Source organism: Mandrillus leucophaeus, unplaced genomic scaffold, assembly GCF_000951045.1.
Source record: "Mandrillus leucophaeus isolate KB7577 unplaced genomic scaffold, Mleu.le_1.0 Scaffold1553, whole genome shotgun sequence".
Lineage (NCBI taxonomy): Eukaryota > Metazoa > Chordata > Mammalia > Primates > Cercopithecidae > Mandrillus > Mandrillus leucophaeus.
This window is the reverse complement of record NW_012101536.1, coordinates 201,364-222,048: the sequence shown is the minus strand read 5'-3', so window position 1 is coordinate 222,048 and position 20,685 is coordinate 201,364. Positions and strand designations below refer to the sequence as shown.

At 38.5% G+C, this 20,685-nt stretch overlaps 2 protein-coding genes across 2 annotated transcripts in view; both read right to left on the bottom strand.

The window, feature by feature from the left end:
* Positions 1 to 20,685, bottom strand: part of SYTL5 (synaptotagmin-like 5) — a 227,752-nt gene that overhangs the window by 136,363 nt on the left and 70,704 nt on the right. The gene's annotated exons all lie outside the window — the stretch shown is intronic.
* On the bottom strand, positions 2,801 to 3,294 carry HYPM (huntingtin interacting protein M). The gene has a single exon (XM_011975414.1). The coding sequence runs from the start codon at positions 3,276 to 3,278 to the stop codon at positions 2,925 to 2,927; it is 354 nt and encodes a 117-aa protein (XP_011830804.1). The 5' UTR covers positions 3,279 to 3,294; the 3' UTR covers positions 2,801 to 2,924.

The following is a 20,685-nucleotide window of genomic DNA, read 5'->3' as shown; positions in this document are numbered from 1 at the left end:
TCTTTCTGAGAGGAACCTGGTCGCCCTAGTAACTGGAACTTCTTTCTGAGAGGAACCTGGTCGCCCTAGTAACTGGAGCTTCTTTTTGAAAGGAACCTGGTCGCCCTAGTAACTGGAACTTCTTTCTGAGAGGAACCTGGTCGCCCTAGTAACTGGAACTTCTTTTTGAGAGGAACCTGGTCGCCCTAGTAACTGGAACTTCTTTTTGAGAGGAACCTGGTCGCCCTAGTAACTGGAACTTCTTTTTGAGAGGAACCCGGTTGCCTTAGTAGCTGGAACTTCTTTTTAAGGAAAGGCTCATATTTTATTTTAACATTTTAGCAAAAAGTTGTCTCAATGAAAGTATTGTCCCGTCTTTAGGACACCACTCCAGATTCTTTAAGTTTAGCCTTGCATTGTCTGTGAGCTAATTTACATTCCCCCTAGAAGCTGTAAGTCACTTACAGTAGTGTTCACTGCCTTGCCCCCGATTTTGCCTCCCTGTATACATTTACTTAAACATTCATGATCAATATTCCTATGTTTATTCTTTGAATTGTCTTTTGAATGGCTTATAATATCTGAAAATTTCCTCATGAGTTAACCGATTGTTTCAATGCATTTCCATATCATAGGTGTTTCAGTATTATGATTTTACTCTGTTGGAAAATATCTTTTACCTGTTTTTAAAGGTCACAATGTTATACCCAGTGGATTCATCTGTCAGAGCTAGGCAAACTTGGTGACAGAGATGTGTACCTCATGCTCGGTTAAACCCAGCAATGTCTTTGCTTGCCTCATCTAGGTGACTCCAAAGCCCAAATAGGTCTTTGTTCATTGTGTTTTTCGAATTTTAGTTTCAACATTTAATTTTGATTTCAGTATTTTTCTCTACCAATTTTGTATTTTTTGTTGTTGTTATTGTTGTTGTTGTTGTTCATCGATATTAGGTAACTTATTTGCATTGTTGACCAAATGGTTGGGAATTCAGTTTTAGGATCCGACCATCTGGAGAGTTGTGTAAATGAGTTAATGATTCACAGAAATCCAGTCTGTGGTGTAAAAGACAACAGAAAATCTGGTTTGACAGTCTTTTTATTTGTCCATTTGTCTATTTGTGGCTCAAATCAATTAAGAATTTTATACTCTCTTAGAGGAGAACTATATATATATTTGGATCAGAGAACTTTACTGTTTCTATTTACACTTGACTCATGGTTGAAATTGTGGAACTGAAGCTCTAAGCTCTATTTCTCTGTGCCTATATGTCTATGTGCTTGTAATTCTGAAATAACTCCACCTCTGATTGTGTGATTATGTAAAGTTTTCCTGCCTCTGGATGGTATTGACGTATTGGATTATAAAGTCTCTTTTGCTTACATAAATTAAATATTCCCAAATTCCTCCTGTCTCTCCACAGGGCTCAGCAGGATGTGGTTCTCACAGCCAGTGGCCTAAGTCCCCAGCGGTCACCTGAGAACCAGGCCCACTGCACCTTAGGGAAGCCTGCCTACAGGTCTGCTGTTAGGGAAGAAAGGAGATGCAGCTGTTTATTAAGGGCGACCTTGTGCATGCACCGTGTGGAGGAGCCGTTCATGGGCACAAGTAGACTCAATCTTGGGAAAACCCACAGATGGAGAGACTCTTATTACCCCCATTTTACACTCAGAGGTAGTAATTGAAGGTCTAATATCACATGTCCAGGAAGTGGTGAACTGGGATCTGAAACCCAGGCCCTCAGCTCCCACTGTGGGAGCTGCCTGTGCAGCCTCTGACCAATCCTCTGTGAAAGGCCAGCAGGCAGCAGACTGTGGCACCCAAGGACCCAAGGAACAGGTGGAAACCTCAAATGCGGGCATTCACAGGCAAGGGGACAGATTGCACCAACGTTTGATGTGACACCTCTTTTAAACTTAGCACAGAGCAGGAAGTTTTGAAAAGGATTGCACATGCTTTAGAGGCCGTCACTTGGGACAGAATTATTTCTATACCTCTTAAAACATGTATTGAGTCACTAATAATTCTTTGGTGCTCTATGCAATATGTAGTAATTATAATGAATAGGTATTTAATTTAAAAATGAAATTGTTAATTGTGTTTTAAATGAAATACATATATAATTAAGCTGATTCATTAATAATTAACAACCATTAAGAACTTCTTGAATTGCCCATCTTAGGCCAGATCATAAGTTTTATGTATTATTATGATTTATTTTACCAGTGTCCTGAAGAGAGGACAGAAAGATATATTCACAGCACTAGCTACTAATCCCTGTCTCAAATCCTCTTTCATAAGAAGTCAGGGCATAAAGAAATAAGAAATGAAATCCAGCAGGCCATCATTTCTTTTTTGCATTTTTCATCATGGTTTCTCCTTCACTCTCAATCTCCATGTAAAGTCCCTATCCCATGAACTTCATGCCAGCCAGTGTGCCCCCTCTCCACCCGCCCCTGTGGCCACCACCCTCTGCCTCCTGCACCTCAGCCAGAGTCTGCAGCTCCACCCCAGGCCCCAGCATCAGGCTGGGAATTCAGCAAGCCTCAGAGGCCCCCAGCCAACTCCCCGGTCTCACAAGGCCTTCCTGTTCAGAGGCAATTAGGAAGTCTCGGTGTCTTTATCCCAGCCAGTTCCTCCCCACAGGGCCCGTGCCCTCTCTGTCACCGTTGGAAACTGCCCCCTCTAAATCACTGATTCAAACACTCCACACTGGCCACCACTTCCCGCCCCCCCTACTTCAGCTCTCTGGGGATAGCTTCTCCTTGATGTCTCACAGACACCTACAACCCAAAGAGACGGAAACTGGAAGGAGTCAGAAACATACTCATGGATTTACATCCTTTAGTAGCACTTGTTGATGACAACAGCAGATATTCCTCAGCTGTGACACATTTTTGCCCTGGCTAAGCCTGTGAGGATCCCCTCAAGGCTCTGGGACCCAGTCTTCAGTCCTTCTTTCCGGATTTGGGCATCTCATCAAACACAAAGCGGGTTCCATCACTCTCAGTGCGGTGGGGCTCATGGTGGTTGTCCACTTCTCTCTCCCCATCTTGTGAAGTGTTGCGCATTCTGCCATTGTTGATGACCTCCAAGCCTACCTGCTCCATGATGTAGTCAGCAAGGCAATCGAGCAGGGTAAGGAGGATATTTATTGTGGAGGAACTCTGGCTTTGGGCATCTTGTTCATCTTGCACAACTCGGTCCACGAAGCTCATAGGGACCCGCAGCTCATTTCTAGACCGGTCTTGAGTCTGGTTGTTATTTGTAGAGGAGTTCTTACGGTTATTTTTCTCTGACATGATATTTGCTGGGTTTGGCTCTGATCAGCTCTGCTTGATTCTCCAGCTCATGTAGGTCTCTGAGGACACTGGTGCTGCCTATTGTATCCCTCTGCTCCAGGCCCTGATTGGTCAGGGAGCTAGTTGCCTTTGTGACATCCGTAGGCTTTGTGATTTCATTGGTGTCCACTGGTCCCTGATCAGACCTCAGCTTAGAAATGTCTGTGACACTGATCTAGTCACCCTAATGACTGAACCCTGATTTTGAGGGAACTATAACTCTCTACCTGATTTTGACATTATAAAAATAAAAGTGTTTTTCAATGGAAAACTTTGCTCTATCTTTAGGACACCACTGCAGGTTATCTGATTCTAGCCTTACATTATCTGTGAAGTCTTTCATAGCCTTTTGTTAGTTGTAGGCTGCTGATACATGTACAGTATATTCTTTAGTAGAGTTTCAGTTGGTCTTCACCTCATGAAACCAGTTTTGCCTCCATGTGCACAATCATTTAATATTACTGATGAATATTCCCATATTGACTCTTTGGTTTCCCTTTAGAAGCAGTCATAACATCTTTTTCTTTTAGCATGTGTTCATTTCGTATCTGTATGAGTGTCATGATTTTACCCTATTTGAAAAATGCATTTTATTTATTTATTTTTTTATTTTTATTTTTTATTATTATACTTTAAGTTCTAGGGTACATGTGCACAATGTGCAGGTTTGTTACATATGTATACATGTGCCATGTTGATGTGCTGCACCCATTAACTCATCATTTACATTAAGTATATCTCCTAATGCTATCCCTGCCCCCTCCCCCCTCCCCACAATAGGCCCCGGTGTGTGATGTTCCCCTTCCTGTGTCCAAGTGATCTCATTCTTCAATTCCCACCTATGAGTGAGAACATGCAGCGTTTGGCTTTCTGTTCTTGCGATAGTTTGCTGAGAATGATGGTTTCCAGCTGCATCCATGTCCCTACAAAGGACATGAACTCATCCTTTTTTATGACTGCATAGTATTCCATGGTGTATATGTGCCACATTTTCTTAATCCAGTCTGTCATTGATGGACATTTGGGTTGATTCCAAGTCTTTTCTATTGTGAATAGTGCCACAATAAACATACATGTGTATGTGTCTTTATAGCAGCATGATTTATAATCCTTTGGGTATATCCCCAGTAATGGGATGGCTGGGTCAAATGGTATTTCTAGTTCTAGATCCTTGAGGAATCGCCACACTGTTTTCCACAATGGTTGAAAAATAAATTTTAATCATTTTTCAATTAATAATAAGATGCTCAATAAGTTTACCTGTCAGTGCCAGGTAAGCAGTTGATAGAGAAGTGCATCTTGTGCTCAGTTTAAGCCCAGATGTGTATTTCTTGTCTCTCCTAGGTGAAGCAAAAGCACAAAGAGATGTTTCTTTTCTATTATTTAATTTTCCTCTCTAGTAATTCTGTGTTTTCCCTTTGACTTTGGTTCATTTATAGCCAATAACTTTGCCATTCCATAGGGGAAAAAGTGGAAAGAACAAAAGAGTCTCGAATCCAAACAATTTCAAAATCCAACCATTAGGTTTCAAGGCCTGGGAATATTCTATGACTTGAGACTCCTCCCTTTGATCGCTCTGATCCTATGACTTCACCTGGGGTCATAAATCTGCCCTCTGGCCTCTAGGTTCTGCCCTCAGTCATTGTTCCTTTATTTTGAATGGTAGCATATGTTTACAGCTGAGTAGTTTTATCAGCCTACTTTCTCCTGTCAAATTTTGGGAGTCCTATGGCCTTCTTTCATTTCTTCCTTAATTTGTCCCTTTCAGTCTAACCTGGCATTGTTTCTGCTGATATAACATTCTCAAAAACTTATAGGTCTTTTATGTATGTCATGGGGATTCATGTAATTAGACAAGAGGTTTCTTCAAGATCCCTCATAGACAATCCCTTGCTTATTCTGAGAAGCACACCCCATATCTCTTCAAAACACCATCTGTGTGATTGAATACTTTGATCTGTTGATCCCTTAAAGGCACTAGCAAAAGGATGTCTAGCCATGCCCTTGATTTTTTCTCTGGAGGATGATTTCGTGGCAATGAATTTCCTAATTTTGGTGTCTTTTTGCAATCTGGATAGGCTGAAAATTTCTCATATCATTGAATCCTGCTTTCTTTTTGCTTAACAGTTCTTCCCTCAATTTATGTCTTTCCTCTAGCATTTTACTATAAGCAGCAATAAAAGCAGGCCATTCATTTAATCCTTTGCATGAAAATCTGCTCAGCTAAATATTCAAGTTCATTGCTTACAAGTCCTGCTTTCCACATAATTGTAGCGCACAACTCAGCTACGATTTCTGATGCTATCTAACACAAACTCCCTTTTCCAATATTATGTTACTAATTTCTTTCTAAGCCTTCACCAGCAACACCTTCGACATTTGATCTCTATCAATAGTTTGTTTATGATAATTTAGGTGTTCTCTAAGACAATATAGACTTTCTCTACTGTGCTCCTCATGTCTGAGCTCTCACCAGGAACACTTTGAACATTCATATTTCTACTAATGATCTGTTCAACATAATCTAGGGTTGTTATATAATGCTCCTGAAAATTATTCCAGTCTATAGCTATTATCCAGTTGCAAAACCACTTCCACATTTTTAGATATTTGTTATAGCAGCAACCCACTTCCAGGGACCAAAAATTGTAATAGATCCCTATGGCTGCTATAATGCTGTAAATCTGGTAGCTTTAAAATACATGCATTTAGTATCTTTCAAACCTGGAGGTCAGAAGTCCAAAATCAGTTTCACTAGGCTGAAAATAAAGTGTCAACATTGCCATGCTCCCTCTGGGGACCCTAGAGGATAGTCTGTTTCCTTGTCTTTCCCAGCTCCTAGAGCTGCATTCCTTATCTCATGGACCCCTTCCTTCCTATTTACAGCCAGCAGCATAGTATTTTTCTTCAGTAGTCACATTTCCTTCTTCTGTGTCAAATCCACCTCTGCCTCCCTCTTTTAAGAACATGTGTGATTGCCTTTAAGTTCTATCAGATAATACAGAATAATCTCCCATCTTCCACAATCATCTCTGTGAATTCTCTTTTTCCATATAAGGCAACATTCATAAGTGCAAGGGGTTAGGATCGAAGTACCTTTGGGGACCATTATTCAGCTTACCATGGGAGTTATTCCCAGGAAACTCTGGCAGGGAAGAGAGGAATTGAGACAGAGAAGGAAAGGAAGCAAACAAAGTATTTGTTATCAAGCAGCTAATGTTACTGAAAAACTTTAGAGAACGATGTAGAAAACACATCTTCCAGGGGGCAGATGATGCCCCACTGTTCTGGACTGTCATATTATTGAGCACAATGGACTCTGGTGACCTAATGAAAGGTCTCACACAAAGAAATAAAGGCTCTGACATTTGAAAGTCAGGCAAATATCTACTTAAATGGTATGAGCTGTTGGAGTATGGACAGGGCACTGACAGCATCTTCTACACCAAGAAATGTTTGTATACCCTCCTAATAAAGCCTTTCATTTTCTTCTTACCTCATGCCTGCTGTTTCATCCTTTCATGTAGCTACCTGGCATCAGACACTGAGGAAGATGCTGGATAGTCAATGTTAAGCAAAATAGGTATTATCTCATCTGTATGAAACATTCAGTCTAGTAGGAAAGACAGATTTTAAAACAAACACCCAAACAAATATGTATTTCAAACTTATTGTGCACGATCAAAAGCAGTTTATAAACTTTAGCACTATTGACATTTTGGACTGAATAATTCTTTGTTTTGTGGTGGAAAGGCTGCTCCTGGTATAAAAGGACAGCAGTACCTTGGCCCCTATCCACTAGATAGTAGCATCTTCCGGTTGTAATGCCAAAAAGTAGCTAGGGGACAAAATTATTCTCAATTGATAATCACTTATTTACATTTAAAATGTTACTTTAAGATGTAGTGAGGGGATGTAATTTACATAGGGTTATGAAGGAATGTCGAAATGACATTGAACCTTAGAACTGTCACAAGAATAAGGAATGAGTCAGAGAAGTGGTAAGAAAAATAAAATTCCAGAAGGTAGCATGGATAAATCCCCAGACTGGTAAAGTATTTGGCGTGTTTTAAATGAAAGCTAGTAAGTATGCTGAACCTGAGTGCAAAAAATGAGAGTGGTTTAAGATGACCTTGTATTCGTCCCCAAGCAATGAAGAATCTGAACTTACAGACGTCCTGGCACTTGGATCCATCTCTCAAATGTGAATGAACATGAACATAATTTATGTATTTTTATGAACTATTGATAAAACACAAAAAGATTCTGAGAGGGCAAGAGTGCAAAATAAATGATTGTAATACTTTATAGCAGATTATTTGCAGAAGTGCCCACAGTTATCCCATCCTCTGTATCTACTCTGAGTATTCATATTTTTAAAATGTGACTTTGCAGCTCATCCAATAAAGACATTGTGCTGACCTTCTCACCTCTTAAATCTGAGCTGGCCTTCCCACATACTTAGAAAAATAAGATGGGGAAGTGATGGTGGGATAGTAATGGGCCTGGTTCCCAAAAAACTTTGTACTCTTTCACTCTCACTTTAAACATCTACATTTGTCATGTCAACAAGCATGAGCTAACTTGCTGGAGGACGAGAGACCATGTGGACTGAGTCAAGTCAGTCCAGTTGTCCCCTCTAAGGTCTGAGATAAGTGAGCCCAGCCATGATCAGTGTATTAGTCCGTTCTCATGGTGCTATAAAGAAATACCCGAGACTGGGTAATTTACACAGAAAAGAGGTTTCATTAACTTGCAGCTCTGCATAACTGGGGAGGCCTTAGGTAACTGACAATCATAGCAGAAGGCATCTCGTCAAAGAGTCGCAGGAGAGAGAATGAGTGCCACCAGGGGAAATGCCAAACACTTATAAAACTGTCAGATCTCATGAAAACTCACTCACTATCATGAGAATAGCATAGAAGAAACTGCACCCATGATTCAAGTACCTCCCACTGGGTCCCTCCCACCACACCTCAGGATTATGGGAAATACAACTCAAGATGAGATTTGGGTGGGGACACAGTCAAACCATATCATTCCACCCCGACCCTTCCCAAATCTCATGTCCTCACAATTCAAAACAAAATCATGCCTTCCCAGAAGTCCCTCAAAGTCTTAATTCATTCCAGCATTAACCCAAAAGTGCAAGTCCAAAGTCTTATCTGAGACAAGGCAAGTCCCTTTTTCCTATGATCCTGTAAACTCAAAAGCAAGTTAGTTACTTCCTAGATACAATGGGAGTACAGGCTTTGGGTAAATACACCCATTCCAGATGGAATAAATTGGCCAAAACAAAGAGGTTACAGGCCCCATGCAAGTCCGAAATCCAATAGGGCAGTCATTAAACCTTAAAGTTCTGAAATGATCTCCTTTGATTCCATGTCTCACATCCAGGGCATGCTGATGCAAGAGATGGGCTCCCACAGCCTTGGGCAGTTCCACACCTGTGGTTTTGAAGGGCATAGCTCCCTTCCCAGCTGTTTTCATGGGCTGGCATTGAGTGTCTGCAACTTTTCCAGGCACACGGTGCAAGCTGTTGGTACATCTACCATTCTGGGGTCTGGAGGACAGTGGCCATCTTCTCACAATTCCACCAGGCAGTGCCCCAGTGAGGAAACCGTGTGGAGACTCCAATCCCACATTTCCCTTCCACACTGCCCTAGCACAGATTCTCCACAAAGGTTCCAGCCCTGCAGCAAACTTCTGCTGGGACATCTAGGTTTTTCCATATATCCTCTGAAATCTAAGTGGAGGTTCCCAAACCTCAAATTCTTGACTTCTGTGCACATGCAGGCCCCACGTCACATGGAAACTGCCAAGGTTTGGGGCTTGTGCCCTCTGAAGCAGTGTCCCAAGCTGTATCTTGGCCCCTTTCAGCCACGGCTGGAGCTGAAGCAGCTGGGATGCAGGACACCATGTCCCAAGGCTGCACAGAGCAGGGGGCCCTTGGTCCTGGCCCACAAAATCATTTTTCCCTCCCAGACTTCCAGGCCTTTGATGGGAGGGGCTGCTGTGAAGGTCTCTGACATGCCGTGGAGAAATTGTCCTCATTGTCTTGGGGATTAACATTTGGCTCCTCATTACTTATGCAAATTTCTGCAGCCAGCTTGAATTTCTCCCCAGAAAATGGGTTTTTCTTTTCTATTGCATCATCAAGCTGCAAATTTTCCAGTCTTTTATGTTCTGCTTCCCCTTGAATGCTTTCCACTTAGAAATTTCTTCTGCCAGATACCCTAAATCATGTCTCTCAATTCAAAGTCCCACACATCTCTAGGGCAGGGGCAAAATGCCACCAGTCTCTTTGCATAGCAAGAGTGACCTTTACTCCAGTTCTCAGCAAGTTCCTCATCTCCATCTGAGAACACCTCAGCCTGGAATTCATTGTCCATATCACTATCAGCATTTTGGTCAAAGCCATTCAGCAAGTCTCTAGGAAATTCTAAACTTTCCCACATCTTCCTGTCTTCTTCTGAGCCCTCCAAGCTATTCCAACCTCTGCTTGTTACCCAGTTCCAAAGTTGCTTCACATTTTTGTGTATTCTTATAGCAGTATCCCACCCCCAGTACCAATTTACTGTATCAGTCCATTCTCATGCTGCTGTGGAAAAATACCTGTTACTGAGTAATTAATAAAGAAAAGAGGTTTAATTGACTCACAGTTCCACATAACTGGGAAGGGGTCAGGAAACTTATGGCAAAGCAAACTAAATATGGCCTGAGAAGGACTCTGTACTTCTATATCACAGTCCTTGTGGATGAACTGCAAGGACTCAAATATATGAACTTAATAGGTAGACAAGATTGAAAACCTAACTTAGGAGTATGCACTTGTAAGAATAGCTGGGCCCTGGCCAATTCCAGCAGCTGTACTGCTACCCCTCATACACTGTTGAGTGTTCAAACTGTGTTCAATTAAGGCAAACTCTGAGCTGTAACCAATCCAGTTGTTTCTGTACCTCACTTCTGATTTCTGTATGTCACTTCCCTTTTTTGTCTATAACTTTGTTCTGATCATGAGACATTCCTGGAGTTTCTCTGAATCTGCTATGATTCTGGGAGCTACCTGATTCGTGAATCTTTCATTGCTGAATGAACTCCTTTAAATTTAATTTGGATGAGGTTTTTCTTTCAACAGATGATGTCAGAAGCATGGTCCAAAGTAGAGCTTTAATGACCTCCAGGAGTGCTGAGTGAAGAAGCAAGGTACTTGCTGGACCCACTTGTGTCCTTTGATCTCTGAGTGCCTGGGGATCATGATAAGTTCTCTTTTGGATTTTGGAACTCCACAGATTTGTGTTTTGAGATCTCTGAATTTCTTTGAGCAAATTTATCTTCCAGATTGGGTTTGGAAGTCACGACAGGAACAGTACTGGGTTCGGGATTGTATTGAATCCGATAATTAACTGCCTTGGATTCAGTCAGAGACCTCTTACCTATGACTGGTTCAGAAAGAAACTGGTAGCAAATGGTAATATTGTAGGGATTGTAAAATTTGGCTTTTGAAAATTCACAGGGATTTTTGTGTTCTGCCCCTTTGTTTCATTTTTCTTGAGTGCTTAGGTAGGAAAAATCATTGGCTAAGTTAATCAACGGAACCTGAGAGCAAAGCCAATATTTTAGGTAAAAATTGGGTCCTTAATTTCTGAAAACCTGAGTTTCTTCCAGCTTATATGATAGTCCCAAGAAGCTGCAAAGTCTTAGAGAAATGGTGAAATTTAACTAAAGATAACTTACAGCAGAACTTTCTGAATAAACAACAATGCACTGCAGTGCACTTAAAAATGAGGAGATTCCCCCAAATTAAATCTGCTAATCTTTAAACTTAGTTACTATCCTGATCCAAAGGAAGTAGACTGCAGCACCAACTGGCTGACTTTGGACAAGTAATGGGGTACATTTTACCTGACTAAAGGATGGGATTGGGTTAGAGGCCCTCCCCTCAGTAAAATCCCTCTTTGTTAAAAATGGATTAAAGATGATAGGGCCCAACCAGGGGCAAATTTGAGCCTTGCCAGTTCAATTTTGGGTGCTGCTAAGCAGAGTGGCTAATGTGTATGTTTTGTCACACATATTTTGCTTTGGCCAGAATGCAAAATGCTAATTTGGTTACCCCATGCAACCCCTTGGGCAGCATCTTGCAAAATTGAGAGGATTTTGCCTGTGGCTCCATAATTTTCTTTTGTGTTACAGCTTGTCCCCCAGGACTGTAGTGTGGTGAGTACGATTGCTAGGGGCGCTCAGGGAAGGGGAACCCGGAAACCTGACATGCCAGCAAAAGGGTAAGAATTTCTTGCCAGTCAGACTTCTGGCCTCTCTCTGTGCAAACTGGTTACATGAATGGTAAAAATCACTGTTTATCTCCTCTGTAAAGTTTTGATTAATGCAAAAAGAATTCTGAGGCTAGCCTTAAGCCGTAGCAAATCTGGTGTATTTTGTGCTATAAATTTGTTTTTCTGTGTCATTCTGTCAGGAAGAGGGGTATCTTAGTGTAGAATGTGGGCCTAGGACACCCGTAAGCCCATTGTTCAAGATGGCCCTTAAACAAAAGTTATAAAAGTTTTCAGGACCCTGAAAAAAAAAAAAAAGTGGATGAGGTCTCCATCTTATTTGACGTCCTTGGGAGCTTAACCTTGCAACATGTGGCAGTACTTTTTTTGGTCTCTGCAATTTTACAATGGCGGCCCAGGTTCAATCCTGGCTTAGGGAATGAGTGCTTTCTGGTTGATATCTGTGTGACCTTTACCAATTGTTAATTCTCTTCTCCTCCATGAACAACTTCTGACTTCCCTTCTTGAATTTTCCTTTCTTTGAGCTACCTTTGAAGATTCTAGAAGTTTTTAAAAAAACTGTGTGTCTTCTTAGCCCTGCTTCTTGAAGGACTACCTTAAAGCCAGTAATCCGATTAAGAAGCTTCAAACTGGAAAATAAAAATATCTTACAATGACTGGATCTTTTTCTGTCTGTCTGTGTAGTAATATATGTGTTGCATGTGTGATGTTTATATGAAAGAGCGCTAATTAATTGGCTTAGAGAAAAATAATCAATTAAATAAAATATTTTGTCAGAAAAGTAAAAACTGTACTGCTTTTAGTTCACATGACTTAAGTAATCTTTAGGAAATAAAGACAGCTTTAAAGATTATTGGTAAAATAAAAATATTTTCAAAAATGTAAACATTTGGTCTAAATTATGCAGGTCGGATATTAGGGCTGCTAAATGCTTTAAGGTCACAAGCTGTTTCTTTGACTTTTAAAAATTGTTCAATTTATTTTGCAGTATTAGATTCTAGATAAAGCTTGGGGACATGTGGAATTAGCCATGTCTCCCAGCTATGCAAAGAAGGTAATAAATAAAAGAGATTTTATATAAGAAAGGATCTTGTATGGTAAATTCTTGTCCTAAAGTAAAATAACTGGTTGTTTAAAAAGAGGAATGCATAGGACAAGTCAGAAAGTTCAAGCATGTTGTGGATGATCTGCATAAGTTGCAGAGGATTCATGAAACAAAATTTATGCAACAAAAGTAAAAGTTGCTAAGAGTTACCATTATAACACATGATTGATACTATTGAAAAAATAGCTTTACATGCAAGATGTGTGAGGAGAGGAATATGTGGTTTTGGTAAAAGATTATAAGAAGGCCTTGGAATATAAATTTTTGCTGAGTTTAGATGGTAAAAGGTTTTTTAAACTAGATAAGATAAAGCTAAATGTTACAGCAAGTTGTAGAAGGTTTGTAAAAATTAATCTTGCAAAAGAAATCCTGTGTGTGAACATATTGACTAAATTTAAAGGGTTATGATTCAGTTTTTCTGTAAATTGCACATGAAAATATAATAAAAGCACAACAGGGTTTTCTTAAAGCACTGATCTGCTCTCTCACAAAAATTGTAAAGGGTTATAAAAGGTTTATAAGAATATCACATTATGGTCAAACTGATTAAGATTGAATCAACTTATCTATAAGATTTTATTTAAAAAAAGATTTTATTAAAAATTGGGATTGACATTAATGGTACACTAATACAAGGGTGAAATTTGGCTTTCTCTCTTGAACCAGATTTTTGTATAATATTAAAGAATATTGAAATATTTTTGTTTGTCTCTTGAATAAACTTCTGAAAAAAAGAAGGGAAAGATGAGACTGTTTGGAAAGCTCAGTCTTCCCTCTATCAATGACTAAAGGTTTTTGCCCTTTAAAAAATTTTTGAGTCATGATTTGGGCTAAATGAATGACTTACAGTAACCTGCAATTCTATTTCATAATATCAAGTGCTTTAAATTTTTTACATATTTGATAAGCTTCTCCAAATCAAATTTCAGCTTCAAAATTGTCTTTTCTAACCTCTGACTTTGAGACGCTACAGAGGACCCCTGAAACATCCAAAAGAGAGGGAAACAGGATTGTTTGACATGCTAATTACATGGGAAACATTGTCAAAATAAAAAAAGTAATTTTTAGTTTTCTTCAGGTTGTATTTTAGTAAATGACATTAACATATGTTCCAAAATTGTATGGGCTTTCTAAAATTGTAATATGTCACAATATATGCTATCAATCATACTTATGGTTATTATGTTAAGTTACTGTAAACCATAGAAATAACCAAATTTCCTTGTCAATTGTGTTTTTAGCTATGATTACTTAAAGTCATTTCCACAGCTAATTGCTTAATGTTGATGCAGTTTCTGAAAACTTCAAAAGCATGGTGTCTTTTAGGAGGTTTATCAAAGGATGGAAAGGACCCTAAAAAGCATTCTTGATTACAGATTTCTAATAAGTTTAGAATCATATCATTTTAATTGGGTAAGAATTCCTGAAACTTTAATGAAAAGACTGACTGGGTTACAAAACTGCTAACCCAAGTGGAACAAAAATTAATTGAATAGCAAGAAAATACTTTGCCACATTTTCATGTTAAGTCAGCTAATATTAAAATTGTTTAGATATACAATTTAAATGAAATCCATGGTCTAAGTCAAATTATATATGATAACCCATCAGCTATCAGTGCTATGCACCTAATTTGGAGACACAATTGGTATTCAAGAGGATATAAGTCTAATGTTAATTAAGCATGGACTCATGGAGAACCAGGATGGCCACCGAGTCCTTCCAGAGTCCTTTTTAAAAAAAATGCTTTAGCTTTTGTTATTAAAAGTTCTGCATTCCATGACTCATCATGGAAAAGGTAAAATGATCCAAACTAAATATATTGGTTTAGTGACTTATAAATTGCTAAAATAGCTTATAACTGATGTTTGGTTACATACTCCTGGGAAGATAATTAAAGCTTCAGGTACATTCAGTTACCTGATGGGTCATTTAAACATTTATAAAGGGATTTCATTCTATTGTCATTTTCAATGCATGTTTTCTGGTTGTATAAAAGCTTTACCATGAAAGACAGCTGATGCTATCATACTAGGTTATTTTGCCACAGTGTAATTTCACCAGGTAAAGGAAACTTTTTATGGTTAACTGAGGACAATCAACCCCTTCACAATCTAGAACCCAAAGATTGGATCTTCTGGGAACGTCATAGAAAGACTTTCCTTGCCATCCACATTGCAACAAAATTTTAGGATCTTGCACTTTGGGTTCATAATCTTACAACTGAGAAGGATCCCTCTGCACTATTAACAATGCACCCTCATTGGAACCCTTAAGGTAAAGCTAACCAGGGATGTCACTGCCCAGAAGAAGATGACTTCCTTGATATGAACAGCTTTTCCCAAGATCACTGTTCAAGACTTCTCTAGCATCATGAGACTCTTATCTTTAAATATTTTTTCCTTGTTTATGCCTCTATGAGCAATAGAAATGAAAAGGGGGTCTGTTGTGTTCACTTATGGGGCATACTTATATTTGTGAAGGATTTTGTTTTGCAGTCAGCTTTATACATGGATAACCTTATATTTTAATAAAGATGACAGGCCAGTGTAGGCAAGAAACTTAAATGGTACATGTTGCCTCACAATCAGGCAGAAACAGAACATTGGTTCACTCCTCTTAACCCACATCATGGGTTAAAGAGAGCATTGCCAAGAAGCCTGCACTCTTCTAGAAGGGCATCATTTGTTAGGTCATTTTTGCATGGTTTGGAGTAAAAGAGGCAATGATCAGAAATGTATCCCTCATGATAGATTTTAGAGCAGATTCTACTGTAAAGGCTATAGTTACACAACAGACTTTAAATTATCTTGTGAAAGTTATGCTAAATAATAGAATTGGCTAAACAGAGAAGTATCTGTGCAGCTGCTGGCACTTGTGACCTATGAAGAAATACATCAAATGTAGATTAAAGAGATTCAGTTGCAGGGGATTAACAAAGAGACTGCTTAGTTAAGTAAGTAGACTCTTTATCTAGCTCATTCTTTGATCAATTTAATTTTAGGTGATTTGATTTATAGGGACCCTGGGTAAGGAACATACTCCAAACTCTTAGTATTATCCTCCTGATAGTCCTAACACTCTCCCTGGTGTGCTGTATTCTCTCAAAGGTTTTAAATGCTTGCATGCAGCAATCTCTTGAACATCAAATGGTCTCTCTTCAATTGGAATGACAAGAGCTGAAAGAAATGTACGACCATGAGGGCACCATAACCTATGAGTGACATGCTGAGACCAGAAACCCAAAATGATGGTAATTGAAAGTGATGCTAAGGCCCTAAGTTTTTGTCACACTCTCACCTAAGTAAGAATCTTGCCAAAAAGGGGGAATTTTTCAAAACAAAATTATGGGAGGTCATTGTTTTGGACCGAGCTCATGCACTAGGCCCCAACAGACTAAACCAAACAAAAATGGAGTCGTTCATGCTAAATGTGACATAATCAAACTAAGACTTTTAGGAAACACATAGGTCCTAGACCAGAACAGAGCAGGTTTTGTTTCTCTCCTGTAAACAAGACATTCCAGCATAAGGAGGTATCCTCTACTCAGTCCTTGTTCCTACCTTTGCAAAACTCACTGTTCCACTGATTTCCAGTGGGTTTCAAGACCAAATAGGTACATTTATGATGGTGATGGTGACATCAATGACTAAAGTTTTGGTCAGTCTCTCAAAATTGAGAAAATACCAAAAGGAAGGAACTGTTAAAGCAAACTAAATATGGCCTAAGAAGGACTCTGTACTACTGTATTTGAGTCCTTGTGGATGAACTGCAACCTAACTTAATAGGTAGACAAGATTGAAAACCTAACTTAGGAGTATGCACCTGTAATAATAGCTGAGTCTTGGCCAATCCCAGCAGCCGTACTTCTACCACTCATACACTGCTGAGTGTTCAAATTGTGTTCAAATAAGGCAAATGCCACGTTGTAACCAACCAAGTTGTTTCTGTACCTCACTTCTAATTTCTGTACATCACTTCCCTATTTTTGCCTATAAATTTGTTCTGACCACGGGGCATCCCTGGAGTTTCTCTGAATCTGCTGTGATTCTGGGGGCTGCCTGATTCATGACTTGTTCATTGCTCAGTTAAACTCTTAAATTTCATTCAGCTGACTTTTTCTTTTAACACTCACAATCATGGGGGAAGCCACCTCTTCACAGAGCAGCAGGAGAGAGAATGAGTGCCCGCAGGGGAAATGCCAGATGCTTATAAAACTATCAGAACTCATGAGAACTCACTCTCACAAGAACAGCATGGGGAAAACGGTCCACATGATTCAATTGTCTCCCACTGGGCCTCCCCCATGACACATGGGGATTATGAGGATTACAATTCAAGATGAGATTTGGGTGGGGACACAGCCAAACCATTCAATCAGTACAGTCAACTCACAGGTAACCACTGGTATAAAGGAAGCCTAGCTGAGATTTAAAAAACCACCACCAATGTGAGTCCAGTTCATATTGCCAAACCACAGAAACACATCAGAAATACGTGGTTTGGGGTTTTGCTTTTATAAAGGCTTTGCTGAAACAAATCAAATATCATACAATCCACCCATTTCAAGTGTACCATTTGATAGGTTTTAGTATACTCAGATATGTGCAACTGTCCTAGTCATTTTTAAGATATTTTCATCATCTCAAAAGAAACCTTGTACTCATTTGCTATCACCTTTCTATCCCCTTATCCCCCAAAAAACTAGTAATCTTCTTACTGTCTCAATAGGTTTACCTATTGTAGACATTTTATATGAATAAAATTATACAATATGCAGTCTTTTGTGACTGTGTCTTTTTCACTTGGCCAGGCACATGGAAAGGTGTGAATATACCACATTTTGTTTATTCATTCATCATTTGATGGATATTGGGATGTTTTCACCTCTTAGCTAGTGTGAATAATGCTTATATAAACATTCACGTGTAAGTTTTTATGCGGACATGTTTTCACTTCTCTTGGATATGTAACGAGAAATAGAATTGGTGGGTCATGTTTAACCATTTGAAGAACTGCCAAAATGTTTCACAAAGTGGCTATACAATCTTACATGTCCACCAGCAATGTATGAGGATGCCGATTTCTCCACATCTTCACTAACAGTTGTTATTTTCTGTTTTTCTTTGTATTAATGCCATTCTAGTGGATGTGAAGCTGTATCTCATTGTAGTTTTAACTTGCATTTCCCTAATTATTAATGCCATTGAGCATCTTTTCATGTGCCTGTTGGTCATTTGTATACCTTCTGTTTTGTTGAGACAGGGTCTCACTCTGTCACCTAGGCTGGAGTGCAGTGGCATGATCACAGCTCACTGCAGCCTCCAATTCCTGGGCTCAAGTGATCCTCCTGCTTCAGCTTCCTGAGTAGCTGAGACTACAGGTGTGTGCCACATCTGACTAATTTTTAATTTTTTGTAGAGATGGAGTCTCGCTGTGTTGTCCAGGCCAGCCTTGAACCCCTGGACTCAAGTGATTCTCCTGCCTTGGCCTCCCAAAGTGCTGAGATTGCAGGAATGAGCCACTGCACCTGGCCTTGTATATTTTTGGAGAAATGTCTATTCAAATCCTTTGCCCATGTTTTAATCGAGTGTCTTTTCATTATTGTATTGCTAAGAATGCTATGTTCTAGATACAAGTCCCTTATCAGCTAAATTATTTGCAAATATTTTCTCTTATGTGTGTTGTCTTTTCATGTCTTTTAAATTTTTTTATTTTAATTATTATGGACACATAATAGTTGTACATATTCATGGGGTACATGTGATATTTTGATACAAGCATATACTGTGAAATGATCTAACCAGGGCAATTGCAATATTCATCACCTCAAGCATTTATCTTTCTTTGTGTTAGGAACATTTTAATTTTAGTGTTTAACATTTTTTATTTTGAAATACACAATAAATTATCGTTAACTATAGTTGCCCTGTTGTGCCATCAAACACTAGATCTTGTTCCTTCTATCTAACTACATCTTGGTACCTATTAACTATCCCTTTTTTATCCCCCTCCTCCTCACTATTCTTCCCAGCCTCTGGTAACTATCATTCTACTTTCTATCTCCATGAGTTCCAATTTTTTTTAGCTCCCACGTCTAGGTGAGAACATGTGATTATTTGTTGTTCTGTGCCTGACATTTCACTTAACACAATGTGTTCCAGTTTCATCCATGGTGTTGCAAATGACAGGATTTTATTCTTTTTTATGGCTAAATAATATTCCATTGTGTATATGTACTACATTTTCATGATCCATTTATCCCTTAATGGACACTTAGGTTGATTTCCTATCTCTTGCCAAATATAAAAATCAAATCAAAAAGGATTAAAGGCATAAATATAAAACTAAAACTATGAAATGCTAAAAAAATTATAGAAACACTCCAAGACATTGGTCTAAGCAAAGATTTCTTGAATAAGACCTCAAAAGCACAGGCAACTGAAGCAAAAATGGACAAATGGGATCACATCAAGCTAAAAAGTTTCTGTACTACAGAAGATACACTCAACAAAGTGAAGAGACAATCCACAGAATGGGAGAAAATATTTGCAAACTACCCATCTGATAAGGGATTAATAACCAGAATATATAAGGAGCTCAAACAACTCAATAGGAAAAAACAAATAATCCAATTTAAAAATGGGCAACAGATCTGAATAGACATTTCTCAAAAGGTGGCATACATATGGCCATCAGGTATATGAAAAAATGCTCAGTGTCATTAACGATCACAGAAATGCAAATCAAAACTAATGAGATATCATCCCATCCCAGTTAAAATGGCCTTTATAAAAAAGCCAGGGGATAATGAATGCTGATGAAAATGTGATAAAAGGGGAACCCTCATACATTGTTGGAGGGAATGTAAATTAGTACAACCTCCATGGAAAACAGCATGGAGATTTCTCAAAGAACCAAAAATAGAACTACCACATGATCCAGCAATCCAGACTGCTGGGTATAGTTTCAAAAGCAAGGAAATCAGTTTATCAAAGAGATACCTGCAATCTCATGTTTATTGCATCACTATTTACAACAGCCAAGATATAGAATATTTTTTATTTTTAAAATAGTGTCCTTTGAAACACAAAGGTTTTTATTTTGATAAAAATAAAGTCCAATTTATCTATTCTTTTCATTTGGTGCCTGTGCTTTTGTCACATATAAGAATCAATTGCCCGAGAAAAGGTCATGAAGATTTTTTTCCTATATTTTTTCCAAAAGTTTTATGGTTTTAGCTCTTGCATTTAGTTCTTTGATTCATTTTGAATTAATTTTTTTTATATAGTCTAAGGTAAGGGTCCAATTTCTTTCTTTTGCATGTGGTTATGCAGTTATACCAGCACAATTCGTTTGATAGTACTCTTTCTTCCCCATTCAATGGTCAAAAATCACTTGACTATAGATGTATGGGTTTATTTCTAGACTCTCAATTTGATTCCATTGATCCATTTGTCTGTGTTTACACCAGTTCCAATATCTTGATGACTGTTGCTTTGTAATATATTTTGAAATAAGGAAATGTAAGTTATTCAATTTTGTTTTTTTAATATTGTTTTAATCAGTCTGAGTCCTTTGAAATTTCATATGAAATTTTACACATGAATTTACTTGTGAATTTCTAAAAAAGAAATAAACTGAGATTCTGATAGGGATGGATTATGTTAAATCTGTAGGTAAATTTGGGGAATATTGCCAATCTAACAATATTAAACCTTCTAATCCATGAAAATGATATGTTTTTCCATTTATTTAAATGTTTACTTTTGCAACAATATGTCGTAGTTTTCAGAGTATAGTTTTTGCCCTTCTTTTGTGACATTTATTCCTAAATGTTTTATTATCTTAGGTGGCACTATAATTATTTTTCTTAGTTTCTTTTTCAGGTTGTTCATTTGAAGTGTATAGAAAGACAACTGATAGTTTTGTTTTTGATATTTTTTCTTCGTTTACATTTATGCTTGTAACT

Excerpts from the sequence above, each read along its gene's own strand:
- HYPM (XM_011975414.1), bottom strand. The coding sequence starts at position 3,278 with ATGTCAGAGAAAAATAACCGTAAGAACTCCTCTACAAATAACAACCAG.